Source organism: Mycena indigotica (genome assembly GCF_014461135.1).
Source record: "Mycena indigotica strain 171206Taipei chromosome Unknown Mind.scaff0011, whole genome shotgun sequence".
Lineage (NCBI taxonomy): Eukaryota > Fungi > Basidiomycota > Agaricomycetes > Agaricales > Mycenaceae > Mycena > Mycena indigotica.
The window spans coordinates 2,496,368-2,515,496 of NW_023503010.1; the positions used below are offsets into that span (position 1 = coordinate 2,496,368).

The 19,129-nt window shown below is 50.0% G+C and overlaps 7 protein-coding genes across 7 annotated transcripts; 4 read left to right on the plus strand and 3 right to left on the minus strand.

The window, feature by feature from the left end:
- Window positions 1–767: 767 nt before the first annotated feature.
- Window positions 768–2,214, plus strand: MIND_01187500 (uncharacterized protein; the record flags this gene model as incomplete). Its single annotated transcript, XM_037368386.1, has 9 exons — window positions 768–1,056; window positions 1,101–1,147; window positions 1,198–1,380; window positions 1,431–1,510; window positions 1,555–1,655; window positions 1,705–1,740; window positions 1,788–1,806; window positions 1,857–2,074; window positions 2,126–2,214. 9 exons carry the CDS (start codon window positions 768–770, stop codon window positions 2,212–2,214), a joined length of 1,062 nt encoding a protein of 353 aa, XP_037215312.1.
- Window positions 2,215–2,397: 183 nt separating this feature from the next.
- Window positions 2,398–3,746, minus strand: MIND_01187600 (uncharacterized protein; the record flags this gene model as incomplete). Its single annotated transcript, XM_037368387.1, has 5 exons — window positions 2,398–2,960; window positions 3,016–3,265; window positions 3,320–3,526; window positions 3,579–3,671; window positions 3,720–3,746. The coding sequence occupies 5 exons, from the start codon at window positions 3,744–3,746 to the stop codon at window positions 2,398–2,400; spliced, it is 1,140 nt and encodes a 379-aa protein (XP_037215313.1).
- Window positions 3,747–4,652: 906 nt separating this feature from the next.
- On the minus strand, window positions 4,653–5,065 carry MIND_01187700 (uncharacterized protein; the record flags this gene model as incomplete). The annotated part of the gene is made up of 2 exons (XM_037368388.1): window positions 4,892–5,065; window positions 4,653–4,841 (listed from the first exon to the last, which is right to left on the minus strand). The coding sequence occupies exons 1-2, from the start codon at window positions 4,907–4,909 to the stop codon at window positions 4,653–4,655; spliced, it is 207 nt and encodes a 68-aa protein (XP_037215314.1). The 5' UTR covers window positions 4,910–5,065.
- A 1,174-nt stretch (window positions 5,066–6,239) lies between these two features.
- Window positions 6,240–8,530, plus strand: MIND_01187800 (Alpha-methylacyl-CoA racemase-1; the record flags this gene model as incomplete). Its single annotated transcript, XM_037368389.1, has 12 exons — window positions 6,240–6,284; window positions 6,332–6,558; window positions 6,615–6,705; window positions 6,759–6,861; window positions 6,921–7,045; window positions 7,098–7,172; window positions 7,220–7,480; window positions 7,536–7,549; window positions 7,597–7,807; window positions 7,857–7,919; window positions 7,967–8,108; window positions 8,154–8,530. Exons 1-12 carry the CDS (start codon window positions 6,246–6,248, stop codon window positions 8,528–8,530), a joined length of 1,728 nt encoding a protein of 575 aa, XP_037215315.1. The 5' UTR covers window positions 6,240–6,245.
- A 2,069-nt stretch (window positions 8,531–10,599) lies between these two features.
- On the plus strand, window positions 10,600–11,487 carry MIND_01187900 (RING-type domain-containing protein; the record flags this gene model as incomplete). The annotated part of the gene is made up of 4 exons (XM_037368390.1): window positions 10,600–10,956; window positions 11,007–11,071; window positions 11,118–11,277; window positions 11,326–11,487. Exons 1-4 carry the CDS (start codon window positions 10,615–10,617, stop codon window positions 11,485–11,487), a joined length of 729 nt encoding a protein of 242 aa, XP_037215316.1. The 5' UTR covers window positions 10,600–10,614.
- Window positions 11,488–11,598: 111 nt separating this feature from the next.
- MIND_01188000 (Cleavage and polyadenylation specific protein) lies at window positions 11,599–17,828 on the minus strand (the record flags this gene model as incomplete). Its single annotated transcript, XM_037368391.1, has 26 exons — window positions 11,599–11,773; window positions 11,818–11,947; window positions 11,995–12,126; window positions 12,185–12,332; window positions 12,380–12,523; window positions 12,571–12,726; window positions 12,778–12,919; window positions 12,964–13,042; window positions 13,092–13,284; window positions 13,329–13,721; window positions 13,768–13,962; window positions 14,013–14,174; window positions 14,223–14,404; window positions 14,453–14,588; window positions 14,638–14,814; window positions 14,859–14,927; window positions 14,974–15,125; window positions 15,174–15,763; window positions 15,816–16,111; window positions 16,159–16,239; window positions 16,287–16,427; window positions 16,486–16,716; window positions 16,951–17,060; window positions 17,111–17,311; window positions 17,361–17,507; window positions 17,558–17,828. The coding sequence occupies 26 exons, from the start codon at window positions 17,826–17,828 to the stop codon at window positions 11,599–11,601; spliced, it is 4,833 nt and encodes a 1,610-aa protein (XP_037215317.1).
- Window positions 17,829–17,916: 88 nt separating this feature from the next.
- Window positions 17,917–18,992, plus strand: MIND_01188100 (PPM-type phosphatase domain-containing protein; the record flags this gene model as incomplete). Its single annotated transcript, XM_037368392.1, has 3 exons — window positions 17,917–18,067; window positions 18,113–18,547; window positions 18,592–18,992. 3 exons carry the CDS (start codon window positions 17,917–17,919, stop codon window positions 18,990–18,992), a joined length of 987 nt encoding a protein of 328 aa, XP_037215318.1.
- Between the last annotated feature and the right edge of the window lie 137 nt (window positions 18,993–19,129).

Below are 19,129 nucleotides of genomic sequence, written 5' to 3' on the forward strand. Positions count from 1 at the left end.
TTTATTTCTTATAGGATAGATCTGTTTCATGTATAACAGGTTTCTTTGTTAATATAGAATAACAGATATATTACTAGAAAATGTTTATTCCTACCGGACCTAGATATTATTTGCAGGAGATCCCACTTCCTATAGGTTAGATTCTCCTGGAAGAAAGTATAGATTCCTCTTGGAAGGCTTAAGCAATCAAAATGACTTGTAAACTATAATAAGTATGTGCTCTCAGTAGGAAAGAACTAAATATATTTGGGATATATTCCAACAATTTGGCTCCTTTCTTCAGCTTTCTTGATTAGTTGGATTCTACATGGTGAAGTTCTTTAGTGATCTTTCTTTTATTCTGCTCCTAGTCTTTTTCACCAAATTAATATCTAAAATTATCCTACAGGATATTTTCCTTTAGAGTTTCCTATAGGACAGGTTGCTTTTTCCTATAAGATACTTAGACTTCTTTTGTATGATAAACAGAGACCCAACTTTAGGTACCCTATAGGACAACTGGTACTTGTTCCTGCAGGATAACAGACTTGTTTGTCCTGTAGGGTATTATAGTATATACTAACCTGCAAGATAATTATTCTGCAGGGCTATAATGCAACCACTCTACAGGATAGAAAAGGTCAGGAAAGAATCTGAAAGACACCTGTAGAGAAAATAATCCTATAGGCTATATTAGGCTTCATTTATGCTACAGGAGAAATATTATATACTACAGGTTTGATTTTTCTATCCTACAGGATAATGCTCATGGGAACATGCCCACGCGAATGTTCCTATGGGTATTGCACAATGCACAGGATTGGCATGCGCACCTTTCTGTCAAAATTTATGAGGAAAATGATTTCCCCGTATCACGTGCATCGGCATTCATCTCTTCTCCGGGAACCAGCATGTCGTCTTATAGCCGGACCCGTGCAGCTGGAACCGATGGGCAGGCGTACTACGAGGCGACGAAGGAGCGACTTGCGAAGATACAGTCGCATCTGGCAAATAGTCCTCGAGGCAGAAGGTTACAGGACAAAGTGTGCATTGTTACTGGTGTCGGTTCGTTAAAAGGTTGGCGAAGGGTTTGAGTGCTCTGTCAGATGCTGAGGCTGTAGGTATTGGACGGGCCAGTGCGCTGCTGTATGCCCACGAAGGAGCCAAGGTAAGCTCACGTTGCCCGGAACACCCGGTTATTGGATAATTGTGCTCTAGCATCTGTATCTGCTCGACTTTGACGGCACCCACTTGGCCAATCTGCAGGAGACGATCCAGACGCAATATCCAGACGTCAAAGCGACTGTTCAACAAGGGGATGCCGCAGACGAGGCGCTCATCTCTGGGCTCTGCCAACGCGCGTTGAAAGAGGAGGGAAGGCTGGACGTGTTCTTTGCCAATGTGTGTGTGTTCTTAATCTACGTTCTGCCCCAGAGAATAATGCCGTGTAGGCTGGCGTCGCTACTGCCACTGCCTTGGAGTCCACCACATCGGAGGAATTTATGCGGGTGATGCGAGTTAACACACTCTCGTGAGCGCATTCCACGATCCCGAAGTTGTATTAATGCAATGTAGGACTTTTCTTGCTGTCAAACATGCCTCTGCTGCGATGAAGGTCGTCAACGCCTCCCGGGGGAAGACCGGCAGCGGAGGGAGCATCATATTGACCGCCTCGGGTTTGTGGAACGGTGCTCCAACTTTTGCTCTTTTCATCGATTGACGTAGTTGCCGGAATTCGCTCTGGTGCTGGGCCTATCGACTGTAAGGCTCCGCAACCGTCCTGACAGTCGCACTAACCCCGGCCCCAGATAGCGCGAGCAAAGCGGCGTATGCGATCCAATGCTTGCCAGCTGCGATCAACTCACACTTCTGAACAGTGTTAACTCGATCGCAAAGACCTCCGTGTACCAGCTGCAAAAGACTAACATTCGCGTCAACTCTATTTGCCCGGGGCTCATCGAGACGGGCATGACTGTCGAGACTTTCGACTTCGCGAGGAAACGCGGGGCAGACGCCAAAATCGGGCAGCTGAACCCGTTGGCTCGATACGGCGTTGCAGAGGAAATCGCGCAGGTCGCATTATTCCTCGCATCTGGTATGTTAACTTGGTTGACTGGTGCGACCACTTTCTCATGCAACCATCCAGACGAGTCGAGCTACATCAACGGACAAAACGTAGCTGTCGACGGGGGCCTGTCGGCTTCGCATCCCGTAGTGCCTGGCAGGTGGGCGTGAAACAATGGATTTGTTCAGTAAAGATTTCTTCTGCTGAGCTTGAGTGTTTGTTAGGACTATGTCTACTGAAATCGAGAAACATCTGGGTCTTGTCATCTGTTCATTGAATCTAAATCACTTTTGTCGCTGGTTACAGCTAAGTACATTCTTGACACTTGTTTGTTGCTCTTGCTCGACATCCAACTATGTGCGGCGCGTGTTGCTAACCGGCGAGCCAAACACGGAAACTTGGCGCACTTTCTCCTTCCCTTTGCCACTGCTCCAGGTTAGCTGCACATCATCCTCCCACTCGTCCCGCTTGCGCTTCCGGTAACTTCCCTCGCTGGTGCGCATCCGATCCATGTTCCTCACCGCGCGCTTTACGCCCTCCTTGATTTCCCTCTGCTTCTTGCTCCGGCTCTCCGCCGGGCAAAGCTCTACCAGGCCGGCAAGCTCGTACATGCACCTGTCGAAGTCGCTCGCAGCAATATTGTAGCTGCCAATAAGGCCCCCCGAAACACTTTCGTTGTCCGTATCCTCGAGAAGCATCGCATTGCGGTCGACTTGTTTGTGATAACGCGGCGCCGGAGTAGGGGAGGTCATATCGCCAAATACGGGACTGTGCATATACGGCTGATTCTTCGAGGACTGGTTCTTGTTGCTGCTGGGGCCGGGCACAATTAGGCGTCCCGTCGGCAAGCGGGGTTGCTGCTGCTGCTTGGCCCACGTCGATTTCACCGTTTCCACTATGCTTTCCTCTTCTTCGGCTAGACAACCGTTAGTCATCTCAAGGTACCCCGCTGGTTATCGAAACCTACTTACTGCTATCATCTTCGTCGTCAATGACATCCTCCTCATTCTCGCTTGACTTCCCCTCCGCTTCCATTTTCGGCTTCTTCGCAGGCTGAACAAGCTGCAATTTCCGCTGCCCAGGGCTCTTCTTGGGTCTGACCGGATTGCGCGGGCGCCCGGGTTTTTGCCGGGGCAGCACCATATTTTCTGCACCAGGGTTCGCGGCGCGGTATGCCTGCTGGGCGGCAGCGGTCACAGTGAAAAATGTATGAGTTAGACGCTGGCCATGGTTTCGTCAGCAAGAACAGACAGTGCATGGATGCGAGTCACGCACCCCTTTGCGCCGAGCGTCAACCTTCTTCGTCTGTTCTTCGTCCAGTTCATATACGGACATGGTGCACCCGTGGGTCTGGACAACTTTTGCAAGCGCTTCGCGCACGTCCGTCGTTAGGCCAAACTTGCAGACGAGCGAAGTAAGACCCTCTGGCGGCGCCTTCTTGAGGTCGACAGTGGCAAGATGATGCTCAAAGGCAGCTTTGGCCTGGAGACATCTTAGCACCCAGCTCACCCACCACGAAACAGAGGAAAATCACCTTCAAGAATGTTGGATTCAATTCCATCTCAAAGCCAAGTGGGAGACAAAAGCAAGCAAATTTTCGTCGTGTTTGAGGAAGCAGAGTCACGTTCTGTAAATCTTAAGTTTAATTTGTATGGAGAACTGCGGTAATACAAACCACACGGGAACACATACATCGATGCATTATACAGTACAATTTTCTGTCAGGGCCAAACGAAAAAAAATGCGTATGACGAGAACAGCGAACGGAATAAAGGAATTTGGTTATAGCAGTTGAAGCTGAGTAAAAATCAGAAAATGAAAAGAGTCGACTATGGTTACTAACCTTCGTCGAAAAGTTGGCTAGCTGCTATCAGTCGCTTCGCTCGAATCCAGTACCGACGTCGTCAAGATCGAGGAACAAACTGGAGCATTAAAAGGTCAACCAACGCGTCCGTCGAAATAAAGACCAAACACCTGTTTTTTGATTGCGTTCAGTACCAGTGAATCTACGAAAGCAAGACCGACGTCAGTAGCGGATTTGTGTAGGAAAGCGATCCAAACATACCCGGCCGCACGAAAGTCACCCTCCTCCTAGGCCTTTGAAATGACCGACTCAAAAGACTATTGGTAGTCAAAACCAATGAAGACCCTGGCTTGCTGCTCTACATCAAAAGGGATATCAGAATCGATAGAGACGAGACAGAGAAATCCTGACCACTTTGGATGCCATGTTCTCCCTCTGTCTCGTCCACAGCCAGTCACATCTCTCATCTCTAGCTGTTTTAAATTTTTCGAAAAAAAAATCGCAACAAGCCGCTGGTCCACCAATGCTGTCCGTTTTTTAGACGCGTGGTCTATGGAGGAAAAGACAGGCGGAAGATGCGAGAGCAAGGGCCAACGATGGCCACACCTTTACTTGTCGCGACCCACTGCCATCCAAGTTTGCTGGGTATTCCCGTCTCGTCTGTTCGCCCCGAAGTCTTTTTTTATTAGCAGATATCTGTCCTACTAGTAAGGGCGACACCCATAGCCTACAGGTTGGAAAGCTGTGAAGGACAATAGAGGTCAGTGTTGACCGTTCTAGCCTAGCGCCACATCAGACACACCTTCATTCCAAGAAAAGTCGGCCAGTTGTATCTCCCGCCTTGAATGCTTCCAGCGTCGAGTTCTCTGTAAGCGGGCTGCGCAAGAAAAGCGGCGTGCGTGTTTCATCGTTGGAACACGGACGGAATGGCATTTGGGATACACAGGTGGATTCAAACAATCGCAAATTCACCCGTCGCCTCTGCACCACAGACTGTGGTTAGCGAAGGAGAGAAGTCTGCGGAGGGTAGACCACGGACGCACCGACTTCAAAGAGCCCATACAATCCCGTTCCTCGCACAGTATCGTCGCGAGCCACTTGACGGACACATCAGTGTAGAAAAGAGGGAGAAACACTCCACTATAGCAATGATCTAGTGGCCTAGTCGAGCGAATGAGTGGTCGTCGAGACAGCGCAATGACTGCGAAGACTCGGAGGTATCCTCATTATGTAAGCTCATGACAGTTCATTGACAGTTCTTGGCGTGACCCTACAGAATGTCTTCTGAACACAACCACCAAATCCTCGAAATAGAAGATGACGATGCTCGTCTTCAGCGAATTCGTTCGTCCTTCATAGAGCCTATAGCCCATGATCAACAGACTTTCTACAGAAAATGCGCTCGAAAGACTGAATGCTTCAACCGGCCGGCCAATCAAGCCAACATTCTGGGCTCTCCTCGCACTTTGGAGCTAGGGACGGGCAACAACGAGCACCTCCAAAATCGTGAGCTTCATGGTAATTGTCGCACATTTGTTCATACACTGCGCAGTTCTGGCCCGTGTCCAAGCATTCTTACCGGAAATGGGGGCCTCGAATGCTCTCGTCGCGCAAAGGGCTGCAGAAGATCCCAACAGTGTGGATATCGAGAACGTGGATGACGACGAAGCAGTGATAGAGATGGCAAGTCTGTTGGATTCACTCGCTTCCAAAAAGTTAACGAACGATTGCTGGTAGAATTTGGGCCTCGGAGTTTTTGAAGATAAAAATGGGGAGTATTCAACGTCAGAAAGCGACGAATCTGAGGACGAGACAACATCGGGTGTGTCTACCGTCTTCCAGCCAAAAAATCACCTTATATTGGAACAGATTCAGAGAGTTCAGACGACCATGTAATAATTAATCGGCCAATCCGACCACTGCCAAAACGCGGTCGGGCTCCCCCAGAAATCATTGTTCTGTCGGAAACATGACTCGATAATGTTGCCTGGCGTCTCAACATGTACAACGTATGTAACAAGCGACCTGTCGGCGGCAGAGGCCAAAATCGGGCAGCTGAACCCGTTGGCTCGATACGGTGTCGCAAAGGCAGGTCGCGTTATTCCTCGCATCTGGTACTACTAGTATGTCAACTTCGTTGACTGGTGCCGCCACCACTTTCTCATGCAGCCATGGCATCCAGACGAGTCGAGCTACATAAACGGACACAACGTAACAGTCGACAGGGGCCTGTCGGCTTCACACCCCGCAGGTGGGCGTGAAAAAGAAAGGATCTGTTCAGTAAAATATTTCTTCTACTAATAAGCTTGAGTGAATACACTGTTCCCTCCAACACGCACAGAAAGTTAGATCGCCGTCTTATTTTTAGGTTGTGTTAACACCAACTTAACAGCGACCATGGTGAACTCGTATTCGGTGCCCACTGAGGCCTCTCGCGTATGGTTGTCGCTCTTAACCTGGCATTTCTCATTCCTCATGACTAGATTCTGAATGATGGCATCTTGAACAACCCACTTCACTCCGACCTCCCATCGTCTCTTCGCCAGCTTGCCAAAAACGTCATTTTTCACGGAAACGATGAGCCATCCATCCCCATGCCCTGGCGCTTCTCTGAGGCGGTGGCCGCTCTCAAAGCATTGGAGGCTACGCTCGTGAACGCGCTGGTCGAGAAGAAGTACCATGTCAACACCGGTGCGGTCCATATCAACACGTGTGTGGTGGATTCCGAGTCTCTGCGATGCGTTTTTGACGCCCCAGGCGCTGTAGCGACCGTGCGAATTTGCTGTTCATGGCGGCGCTCTTGACGCGCGTGGACCCCGAGGGAGCAAATGCACTGCTTCCTCCCGGTACAGACCCCGTAAGCAGGCTGGCTAAGCGTGAACTTGAACGAGATGATGTTGATGACCACAGTTCATCAAAAACAAGGATTACCATGGCGCGCTAGGCTCTGACCACCGGCGGGCGGCGACCAATTTGTATCGAGCGAAAGACGGGCGGTATATTCAAATTCATGGTGTGTCCCTCGTCTAGGTTTGCGAAACTTGAGGTTAAGCACTGATATTTTTTTTGCAGGTGGGATGAACCCAGACATAACACTGACTGCCCTTGGATTACCGCTTGAGAGCGACAAGAAAGGCGTGGATGCGACGAAGATGGTGGCGGATGTTGTAAGCCTCTACAACGCAGGGGACCTTGAAGTTAGTACAATCTTTCGCATTGGATGTTGATGCCGGTGTCGATGATCACAAGGAACTGCTAGTCCATAAATTCAAACAAGCCGCCGCTGTCGCCTCCACCGTCCAACAATTTCTCGATAGTGACCAGGTATCTACAAGCTTTCCCTGTCGCATATTCATTCTCAAATGCTGTAGGGCAAAGCGAACGCCCATGTCGGCTTGTTTCAAGTCCACCGGATCACTGATCCGTCGCAGCGGCCCGGCTGGTGGCCCGAGGCGCCGTCGTTCCCGTCTTCCCCGCAGCGACCGTTGGCCGGTCTGAAAGTCGTGGATCTTACGTGGGTTATTGCTGCCCCTTCCCTCACGCGCAGCTTGGCCGAATACGGGGCGAGCGTCATGCGCGTGACCGCGGGCCATCTGTGTGATTATAGTGCATTGCACGCAGAGTTGAACTGGGTTCAATGTTTCCTCTCGTTCCATCTATGCTTACTAAACTCTCTTTTAAAATAAGGGGAAATGGAACAGGTTTGTTTCCGTCGATGTCAACTTTCCTCTTCTTATTGAATACCCAGCGAACTCGATCTCCGAATTCAAGAGCATCGCGAGAAACTCAAGGCACTGATACTCGATGCCGATGTCGTGGTTGTTGGATATCGGCCGCTGGTTCTTGAAAAATATGGTTTCGGCAAGGACGCGGTTCTGGAACTTATCAAACAGTCGGGGCGCGAACGCGGCATCGTATATGCTCGCGTGAACTGTCACGGCTGGAATGGGCCACTGGCGGCAAGGCTTACTTGAACACCGGTGCTAGCCCCTGACTGACTTGTGCCAGAATCGACCCGGTTGGCAGCAAATCAGCGACACCAGCACGGGTATTGCGATGGGTTTTGCAGAGGTGCGCAAGTTGTTCAGTAAGATCCAGCGTATAATATTGAATCACAGGCCATGGGAATGTGTGATGGCGAGGCGGTCGTTTCTCTATTTCCTACAGCGGATTACTGCGCAGGTCTATCTGGCGCCAGTGGTGTCCTTCAAGCCCTCCTTGAACGAAACGAAAACGGAGGTTCCTATGTCGTCGATGTCGGTGTGTGTCCAGATAGAGGTTTCAATGGTGAGTTACCGCTGCTAGCCCTGAACTACTTCAATGTCTGGCTCGCGCGATCATGTGGCCAATACCCGAAAGGCGTCTGGGAAGAACTCCGGAAGCTGCACGATTTTCCGACTTTTGCGCCTGAAGAAAATCTCCCTGGTCTTAGCTTTCGATGCATTCAGATGCTTATGAGGAATGCGCCAGGGCGGATTATCCGCTCTGACTGGTTGGAGGACCGGCAGTCAAGTGCGATCGGGGTTAAGGTACGGACGGTCAAGCCGATAGCGGAATGGGAAGAGACCGCAGACGGCGGACAAGGAGTGCAGTCAGGCTTCAATGTTGGTACGAGGGGAAATGGTGTCGATGCTGCAGAATGGCCTGATGATCTCAGAGTTGAGATCGTGACTGCCACATGATACTAGTATGACCTCTTATCAATACTATATAGCGTTCACGCCTACTACCGTGACGTGGTTTGTGCTTTGCGGCGGCGGCACAAAAAAACAGCTTACCGGCGATCGGCTCGTGGGAGTTTCACAAGCTCATTATTATTATTATTATTATCATTGGAGGCATGGTATGCCTGCGGTCTGTCAGCGAAGTCCCTTTAGATGGATAAAATCGTTGTGTCGGTGTCTCACTGTCATCAACGTCCCCACACTGTTCATAATAATACTTCCTGCGCAGTGCTGATGTAAGCTCGCTAGGTATTTGAGGTAAGGGCTCGTTCGGTAACGATAAACCAGCGCGGTTTCTCGTGAGCGTGCTGCCGATAGGATTCTTGTTCAAATTACAGCGCCTATCCTCAGAGGCCTCAGCATTTGTTTGGTGTCCGCAAACCAGTCCTATTCCTCGCAGGGAATCATCTCAAAGACAAATAAACGATCGGTGGTTGGTGACGCTACAAGCTTGTCTTGGGGCGTAGATTATGTGATTGATTGGCGCCAGCCGGAAACGACAAGTTTTCTGAGTCATCGCAGCTGGGGCAGTATATAATTCTGTATAGCAGCCTGCCAGCAAGGCCCACACAAGAGAAGATATTAGTCGACATGTCGAACCCACCAGCTTACTCGCCACAAACCATGACCCCGCCATACTCGCCCAGCCCACATCCAACAGAGCGCACTTTGTTGGCTTCTCGGTCTCCTGATCATCGCAGGCGGAATGGGATATTTGTGAAATCCATGGGGGACACGACTCTATTGCTGTACAACCAAGAAGCTCCACTGAACAACGGCATTTTTGCGGAAAACGCGTCGTTTGCGGCTAATGTAGCCTTCAGCGGTTCTGTCAGCTTGGGGCGCGGCGACACTGTAAAGTCTGTGGTCCTCAAAGTAAGTGAAAACAGGCGATCGTTGAAAACTATATTGAGGGGAAGTTGGAGGGAACGATAGAGACGCTGCCTCTTCCAGCATCATTATCGGTTCTCGACATAACCCGGACGCTCTATTGGGCAGATCCGCGCCTGGGCCAGTGCCCAAACGAGCTCAAGTTCTCCTACAATATACCAAGCCTCTTCCGCCATGTCGATGGGACAATGCAGCCACGGCCGCCAAGTTTCCGCATCGCTTTCAATTCTACACAGTATGCGTGCTGCACCTATCGTCTGACAGTGACAACGATGTCATGCAGGCATCGCAAGACTCCGTGGTTGACGAAAAGCGATATGTGCGTGGCGTAAACCTGTCGCCGCGTTTGACTCGACTGGTATGTAGGGTTGCTGTGGAGATCCGATACCAGCCCAGTTCCTCAATCGCGCTGCCACCAATCGCGCGTGAGTTTCCTGGAGTCAAAGACAGCCCCAGGCGACGAAGCTCATTTGCGAAGCAACAGGTTCCTTGTGTGATGTATGTTTTCTCGTGGACGTTCCCTTTGGCAGCCCTTGATACTTACCAACAGCTATTTTTGCCGTCTATCGGAGTCTTCTCGGTGGATGAAGCGATACCGTTCCATCTGCAACTTGCAAAGACACCACACGATGTTGCTGTTAAAGTAACGATAACCCGACAAGTCGAAATGGACATGGGCGATCGAGTAGCGAAGCGATGTGTTGAGCTGGGGGAGGCAGAAGTACTGCAACGCGATGACTGCTTGGCTTGGTATGGTCAGGCGCGGGTGAAGGACCCGGCGTCACTGAGCCCGGTTGAATCATTCAAATGCGCGGCAGTGGTCATAATCACCGTCGGTGTGCTTTTCCTCTGTTAGAATTTGGGCTCATACATGGCGCAGGACATGCTTGCGGTGGAGATTTGGGTCCCAGGCCACTCGAAGGCGTTTTTCGGGTTTCCAATCAAGCTGACAGACCGGAATTACGGAGGGTGATGAGGGAGATTGGATGGGCAAGAGCTTATATGCAGTTGAGACATTGCGCTCAGACTGTCGCATCTCTGAACAGAGGACCGAGATGTAGTCGAGAAAGGAGATTGGTACAAAATAAGAATGCGCCCACGTGACGTTGGATCAAAAGACAAAATCTATTGCTTTCGACCGTCCCCTCATCATGCCTGCTACACGCAAAACTGCCCGCCAGGACACAGAAGTCATCACACTGGACGACAATTCCTCTAAGACCGTCGCTAATAAGCGTACAACTAGCCGCACTACTACCACCACCACCAAGAAGACAGCCGGGCAGGTGGCACAGGCTCGGAAGGAAAACCACCGCCCTACCACGCAGCTGGATATAATCGAAATATCGTCCGACGAAGATGAGGTACCCCCTCCTCCCAAGGCGGCAGCTCCACCCGGTGGTGCGAAGATGGCCAGAATGCAAGAGCGTCTGAAGCAACTGGAAAGGGACAACCTGCGTCTAGAACAAGAGAACAAGTTGCTGACGCAGTGTGTATGTCGAACCCAACATTACCATTGGATCGCACTGACTTATTACAACAGTCAAGCGAACTGGACGACGGTGTTTCATGCGAGATATGCAGTTGCAAAATGTGGTCTCCTTTCATGTGTGTTGTCTGCTTCATGAACAAATCTTTGCTCATCGCTCTCCAGCCTAGCCGAGTGTGGGCATACGTTCTGCCAGAAGGACCTTGAAGACTGGTTCCAAGCCGCGCTTACCCGCCACCGGGCCACCTATCCCAACTACAACGTCAACCAGCAGCACCCCTACGCCCACATCCCCGGTTATGCTATCCAAATGCCACAACCCACGGTAAGCCCCGAACTTCATTCAAGACCACCCCTTATCTATCACCCGTAGTACACGTGCCCGAAATGCCGCACAAACATTACCACGAAGCCGATCCAAAACTTTGCCGTCAAGCATCTCGCCCGAGTAGTGGCGAAGCAGTCGAGGGAGTCCAGCCCGAAGAAAGTTGGTGGAAATACAGCTTCGCCATGGTCTCGTTTTTTCGTCCAGTAGTTTCCAGCCTCTTCTTGGTCAACATTGGCAATCGTGCATCTATTATTACAACCAACTTCATTCTACGAGTACTTTTTACACCTACTTGTGAACTGTAGCTTCATATTAGTTTCACCACGGTCCCACCAAACTCATCCAATCCCGCAACACTTCTTCCCTTTTTGTCCCGATCGGATTCGTCATCTCAACTTGTCGAGGCAGCGGAAGTGCTTCGTATTGTGCAAGTAGGTTTCCGTCTAGTATGCCCTTGGACAAGGGCTTGGAGACAAAGTCATTGCGCACGATTCTACAAGTCGTTAGTGCGACAATATGGCCAGGCAAACAACCCACCGGAAAGCCTTGGGATTCAGACCAGCGAAATGCTGCATATTTCGCGTAAGCTGGCCCTGCAGTAGCTGCAGACGTTTGGCTGTTGCGTCGTCCACGGGCGTTAGGCACTTCAAGGACCCATCCGTTGAGCCTGGAAACAGATGACAAAGCGGGGTAAAAAAAGAGTGAATTATGTACCACAAATAAGCTTGGCTTGCGGAATAGGCTCCTCTTTCACCCTCCGTGCGATCGTCAGAGACGCGCGGTACTCGCACTGCCCATGGAACTCAGTTCGTAACAGCAGATGTCGACCATCACGTGAGTTGGGATCTACATCAAGTCAGTTCTGACACAATCAACGAGAACACAATCAACGAGAAGAGCCCACCATGCGGATTGTACTCGTACATCCGGATCACCCCTTCTTCGTCGCAGGTGAGCATCGATGCCTCGCCCTCCGCGAAGAAGAAGTCGCCTCGGGTGACGCAAACGCGCGCAAGGTCACGTGCAAGGATGACCAGTTTATATGGGTCCTCCTGCGCACGATGAGTAAAATCGACTTAGTACAGTATTGTTTGCGCACCTGGAAGGCGACAAACATCACACTCTTAACAGCATCGCCGATCAAGAGCAGATTCTTCATCGTTTGCAGCGAGGTTACATAGACACCAACGTCGAGGAAAGCCACGCCAACAAGTCGGTCATCATCAAAGGCACGCACGAAAATCTACAATGCACGTTACAGGGCTCGAATTCGAGCATAAAGGATCGTACCTTCTGGCCCATTGATGAGACGAGGTAACCATTGAATCCACAGAGTGCGGTAACTGGTCCCTTGACATCATCCTTGAACCGCAAACGCAGTTTATACCACCTTTTGGGAGCCAATGTCGGGTCTGGAACGACCTCCACAATCTCGAAAATGTACGTCTGTTGTTCAACGTTCAGCAAGAGAAGAAACGACGCCGAGTTGTTGCCTACGGTGCCTTTGGCCGCAAGATCTTCTCCGCGGTTGATTGTCGTTCCGACCGCGATGAATTCCTTGTTCCCAGACTCGGTACTAGATGTCTCAAGGTTCACAATGGCCAGCGCCGTGATAAACTCATTGGTCGCAAATTCAAAACTAGCAAAACTGTTGAGTAGCAGGGTGCGGAGTATTCTGCTCACCCGTCCATAGAAATCCATAAATCCGGTGATATGAGCTCCAGGCAGGAGCACTCTCCAAGAGGATCTGTAATATTTGGTGCTAACATCTAATGAGTAAGCTGGTGATAGCATCAATATTGCTATCTCACCATCAGATTCCCATATTCTGACGTTGTCCTCGTCGAAAGATGTGAACTTGGAAGAAAGTGATGATGCTGCGACAATCAACGACGTCGATGAGTCGAACGCTACGTGTGAGTATGATCGTCCTCGAGGAATCGACTTTGAAGGCAAAGCAGTATCGAGGTTTATGTCGGGGATCCATTCGAGCAAACTAGGTCCCTGCGCATCGCTCAGTTGCAATCGTCATGGAAAAGACTACCTACCTCGTCAGAGTACACCAAAAAATCAGTAGTTGAGTCCCATAACGTGCATTGGGTGAAAGAATAGACGACCGCATGCCCCGACGAATGCATCTTGACTGAGCCTTTGTCCGTCGCCAAAATCCAATTTGGCTTATCTCCAGTGAAGAACACGCCCGAGAGTGTGGTTCCTTTGGAGCGACCAGTCACAAATGGGACAAATTGCCGCGAGATCCGCTTCTGTTCAGCGATAATGCTCTTGTCGTTCTCGTCTGGTCGTTGAATTTCGAAAGACCGCGCCAGAACTTTAACAAATTTCAGGTTGAGAGTCGATGAGCGCGTTATCGTTGGGGGTTCTTCCGCTGTGCCATCTGGAACAATCTGGTAAGCTGCAAGATGTCCACAACGGAGGAAGATCTGGTGATCAAGTTAGAATACTCGCGCATACGCGTAAGTGGCTTACAAAAAGATGTGGTTTCGGATGTGATTCGCCCAAAGGTGCAATTGTGACTTGTTCAATGTCCAAGTCTTGGGGCTTTCGAGGAGGATCCTCCGGAGGTGACGGAGTTGGTGGCTGGTGCGAGTCTGTGACGACGTTCTGTAGGCTGGCCAACCCCGGGGTCGAGAAAGCCAGTGTTAGCTTGGGTAATGTCCAGATCTAGAACAAGATATCAAGAAGATGAAGCTCAGTAGAATCAGAAGCCAAACCTCAACAACACCCGAAGGCCGAACAAGTAAAAGCCACTTGCTTTTTGGCAGGACCCCTTTGTCGACACTGACTGCGCTGTTCGGTGGCATTGCACTCTCGAAACAACTATCAAAGAGTCCAGTTGTGTCGGTGAAGAAGCAGCCAGTCAAGTATCTCGACGACTAGGTAAAATTTAACTCGACTTCAAACTGGAATGAAATGAAACCGACCTTGTCGCCCATTGGTGACATGTCTTTCCTGCGAATTTTGCCTCGGTCCGTGTCGATGAACATCCCTATCGAGTCGTCCTCCCGAATAACAATAACATATGGATCAGATATGCTGCAGGACCGAATCTTGGCACGGGGCATACTGCCATCCTTGTCTTGGATGTTTTGCCTTTCAGTGCCGTCTGTACATATTCAGTTACTTGGAAATCATGGCTGAAATGCTTGCAAACCCGGTTCTAATACGCGAATTGAGTTGGTAGTAACATGCAAGATCGCAGATCTCTGGAAGAACGAGCCGACGCCGATGGTCAAACCCGGTATTCGCACAGAGATTGTGATGTCGCCTTTTGGACCCCGATGAGCGAGCTACAATGGACAACATGAAGTCCACGAAATCTCTTGAAAACCTCCTTACCCGAGATAATCCTGGTGTGGGGGTGGCGTCTGTACTGATGAGGAGTGTGTCATTTTGGCTTTGAGGGTCCCCGTTATCCCCAGCAGACTTGGTTATAGCGCGGATAGGAAGCGACCAGATACCCCGCGTACCACCTAGGGCGTGTAACTTGCGTTTCACTACAACGGGAAGATCTCGCTAAGAAGAGTGAATGAAAGGCAAGTAAAAGACACAGAGCAAACCTGGAACAGGGTGAATCCGCCAACGACCCCGCTTCCCGTTGCAGCGACCAGTTCAGGCACCGCACGATCCTACAATCAAGTTAGACATAGTCAACATCATACTACGGATACTCACTCCATTCCAGGCCACAGCAAAAGTCATATCTGCGATAGAGGCATACGTGTCCAACGTGTCACACAGGACAAGTTGGTGGATTATTCGCGTCTTCTTCGTTGCTGAGTGTCCATTCGTGAGCTTGTTGTCTTTCTTGACTGGTCCATAGATATCTGACAATGACGGTCAACAGAGTCAAAAACAGAGAAAAATGAAAGCACCCTCGTCGTCGTCAAAAGTATGCATTGGGACATCATCTTCTTGAGCAGGCTCCTCGAATTCCTCTTCCATTTGGAGGAACTTGAGGAGCACCGATGGACCGGCAGTGCTGCCGACGAAAACCAGGCCATTGGGAAGCTTTCGGACAGCGTCAGGGATGGTGCTCTGACCCAATGACGAGGCGAAGACAAGTTTAGAGACTGTTTTACCGGCGGAAACGATTTCGATCGGGTGAATCATTCCATTTTTCAGAATTAAGAACAATATTTTCTCGTCTGCGAAGACAAGCCTCGCACCCTCAAGGGTGATGTCGCGGGACTGCTCTTCTGATGAGAGCGGGAGCATCGAAAGCTCCGATATTCGGCCAGCCCAACCATTCATAGCAAGCCCGATACGTCGAGACGATTGGTCGACATAAATCAGAGCATTGCTGGTGAGGATAACTACTCCGCCAACTGAAGCAGGGCACGGAACGAGATGGATGCAGTCATGAGGGAGGCCGCTGACAGAGGTGATGATTGGGTAGTGTTGTCCAACGACATCCATCGTGAAGATAGTCAGCTTTGTAGTGTCCTTGAATTCTTTGAGTCGTCTAACACAAGGTATCATGTAAATGTAACGGAAACATAGATTCTGCCACGAACCCAGTCCATGTTTGCTGTGTTTGGTACAAGACGGCCATTGTTGGATTATTGAAACCGGGAAGAAATACGAAGTCGATCACGTTGCGCATATTCTCTTCAACGCCGCTCGGAAGTTCGAGAATATAACTTGGGGCGTAGGGCATATCCCTTGCTTGGTCATCCAAGCCTTCGAGATCTGCTTGGGTTTGGTAAAACGGCAGGATTGCGATGGCGTCTTTAGGGAGGAGAAGCGCTGCACAGCGCGAGCCTGGGTCAACACGCAGTTGAGCCTGAAATGCGGAGGAGTCCATTGAGATCTGATAGATTCGATGAGCTGACATTGGGTAAAGAGTCGAATGCCTACGAGTTGTGGCGCTCGTTCATATGTGTGGATTGACACAGTAATAAGGTCGTGGACGATTTCCGACCATTCCATGAGGGCTATCTTGTGATGGTGAGTCTAAAGACATCCTTCACAAGACAAACAATTACCTTGGCATCCTTGAAGGATATTAAAAGTCGGTCCAGCTTGTCTTCATTGGAGGCCATAATTTGTATGGCCTCCATTCCGGTGACGATGCCATGGAGTGAGTGCTCTCTGACGAAATATATTCGGGTCATAGTGGACCGAGGCTAGGAAAGCGCAGTACAATTAGAGACACGTCGTTTCTGCCCTGCATTCACAACTCACTTTTGCCTGGCCATCCATATCTACATCTTCCCCGTCATCCTTCTCTATCTCCTCTTCTACGACATTGAATATGCGGAGGAAGTTCGAGCGCGCAACCACAAGATTGCAGAGTGTGTGTCGAGTCGAAGTTGATTGGAGTGGTGAAGGAGTCAGACGAAGTGTGACCGCGAACTGCACTCCGCTGGGGGGAAGTATTTCTTGATGCAGAGCGTGCATCCACAAGGCTTGGACCTTTACCGACGCTCGTTACTGCTCGCAGCAGTATGATGATCCTCGAGTTGAGGTGAAGACAAGCGAAGACGCGGTCACACGTGACGATTCAGACTTTTCGACTGCGATTCAAATTGTATTTGGCTACACATTGTACAATGTAAACAACGTCTTTATAGAACGCGGCGGTATCGCTATAGCATTTTCACCAAGCCCAGGATCACAGATTACAAATTACGACCTAGTGTCAGATACCAACTCTGAAAACGCTAAACGGATGTTGCGGATGAATGCAACGAGGTCTCCACTTTTGCGAAGTTGGGAGAGTAGCGCGTTTAATGGGGGTAGCGAGGGGGTAGCTTTGGCTGTCCGATAGCCCATTAAAACAGACGAAGCGCCAGATTTGAGGCCATACCTTGATACAAGTCGGTCGAAAGGTCAAGGTCCAGTGAAAATTCCCTGTCTGGGTTATCGGGATCAATTCGCAGCATGTGAATAACCAGTTGGTCATTCCCACAGCCCTCGACAACACATCCCAGGCGTTCCTCAACTTGGAGTGTTTGAGATGATACACCTGCAGCGGAGGCAAGCAAGTTATCGTTCTCGTTCTTCTTGACTATCGACCTGGTCATGATGGAGCTCGGAATAACAATAAGACCACGTACTTCGCTCTAGGTTTTCTTTAATGGCACGATATTGTTCAATTTGCGCCTCGATCGCGGCGCACTTGTCTTCCAAGGTTGCCAACTGCCTTCTGTAGTCTGCTACGGAAAGCTCGGCCTCTTTGCGTTCTTCTTGCTCCCGTTGAAGGTCTAAATAACTCGTCAGATTGAGGACCAGCCAACATGCCCAGGTAAGATACCAGCCGCTAGTTTGAGTTCCTCAATCTTGTACTCCTTTGTCTCAGCTTCAACGTGGCCGATCTTCTCCACCGTGCGCTTGACCTCTGATGCGTGTCTTGTTCGCCGGTCAACTAATGTGGCAATTTCACGCGTTTTGTAGTCCGATACTGCCTTGAGGAAGTTACGCGAAGAGATATCAAAAGCTTGAGTGCGGAGGTCGATATACGGATTGGTTTCCGTAAGAATTGTGGCAAGGTCAATCTGAGGAACACGGACGGAGGAAGGAGCCATGTTTGGTCATGTGATCTGTGACTGTTCGTCCACTCCTTGCGGAGGCTTGCACGACACTTTGCACTCCTTACGGAATCAAGATTTCCAGATGCCTGGAATATTCCAGCAAGAGATTCAAACTCTTTGTGGAACCCGTATTTCTGTGGTTCAGTTTCAGCCCACAAGTCGACCTATCGAAGACCGGTTTTCCATCTCCTCTTCTTCCGATGAATCCCGCTTACTATTGGGTGTTTATGATGGTATTGCACCATATCAAGATGTATGATAGCGTTAACGCTTACCAGGACATGGTGGACCGCGTACCGCCGACCATATCAGTCGCATATTACCGGAAGCCCTGCTTGCTGCTCGCCCCAACGATAACGTACGGATATTCGAGGAGCAGGATCAAAGACTGCTCCAGAATTTTGAGGCACAACATCCGTTCATAACCTCTCTACTGGGACAAAAATCAAGCGCAAATCAATCCGCTCGACTTTTACGTTCTGGATGCACGGCACTAGTGCTTGACGTTGACCTCAAGAACCGAATGGTTCATTTTGCAAATGCTGGTGATTGTCGTGCTATTGTGTTTGATAAGGCTGCAGGAAACCACCAGGAGACTGTAGATTTGAACGCCAAAACCTCTCTTGAACAAGCACGGCTCAACGAAGAGCATCCAGGGGAGGATGACGTTATTGTTGGTGGCCGTCTCTTCGGGAAATTGATGAGCACTCGCGGTATGTGACGCCCTTGACTCCCGTCTCGCTCTGATTTCTCTAAGGATTTGGCGATGGATATTACAAGCTTCCGCGTGGCTTCAACGGATGGAAGCACCGGCACTACGTCAATATTCTATCTGCTTTGGACGTCGACAGTGGCAAAGTTCCCCTGAGCGCCCAATACGATTCATACTTTTATGGATATCGCTCTCCGCCTTACATCACTGCCACGCCAGACGTTGGGGTCTTCGAGTTTGATACAGACAAGCTACTTGTTTGCGGCTCCGATGGAGTTTTCGATTTGGCGTCCAGCGAGGAAGTCGTTGCCATTTTACGATCTGGTTTGGACCATAACGCGGACAACCTGGCCCTCTATTTATTGAATATGATCATGTCTTCAAGAAGTCCTGGCGATGATGTCACGATCCTTGTTCTCCAGCATTTGCCCCTCGCAAACCCTTGACTCCCGCTAAAGGAATCTCTGCGGGACGGTGAAAACAACACCTTGGCTGCATCGCTATCAATTCCTGTCCGATTACCGAACGTCATTGCGAGTTGGCACAACACCCAGTCTGCTTCTCGAGGGTGGACCCTTTTGCC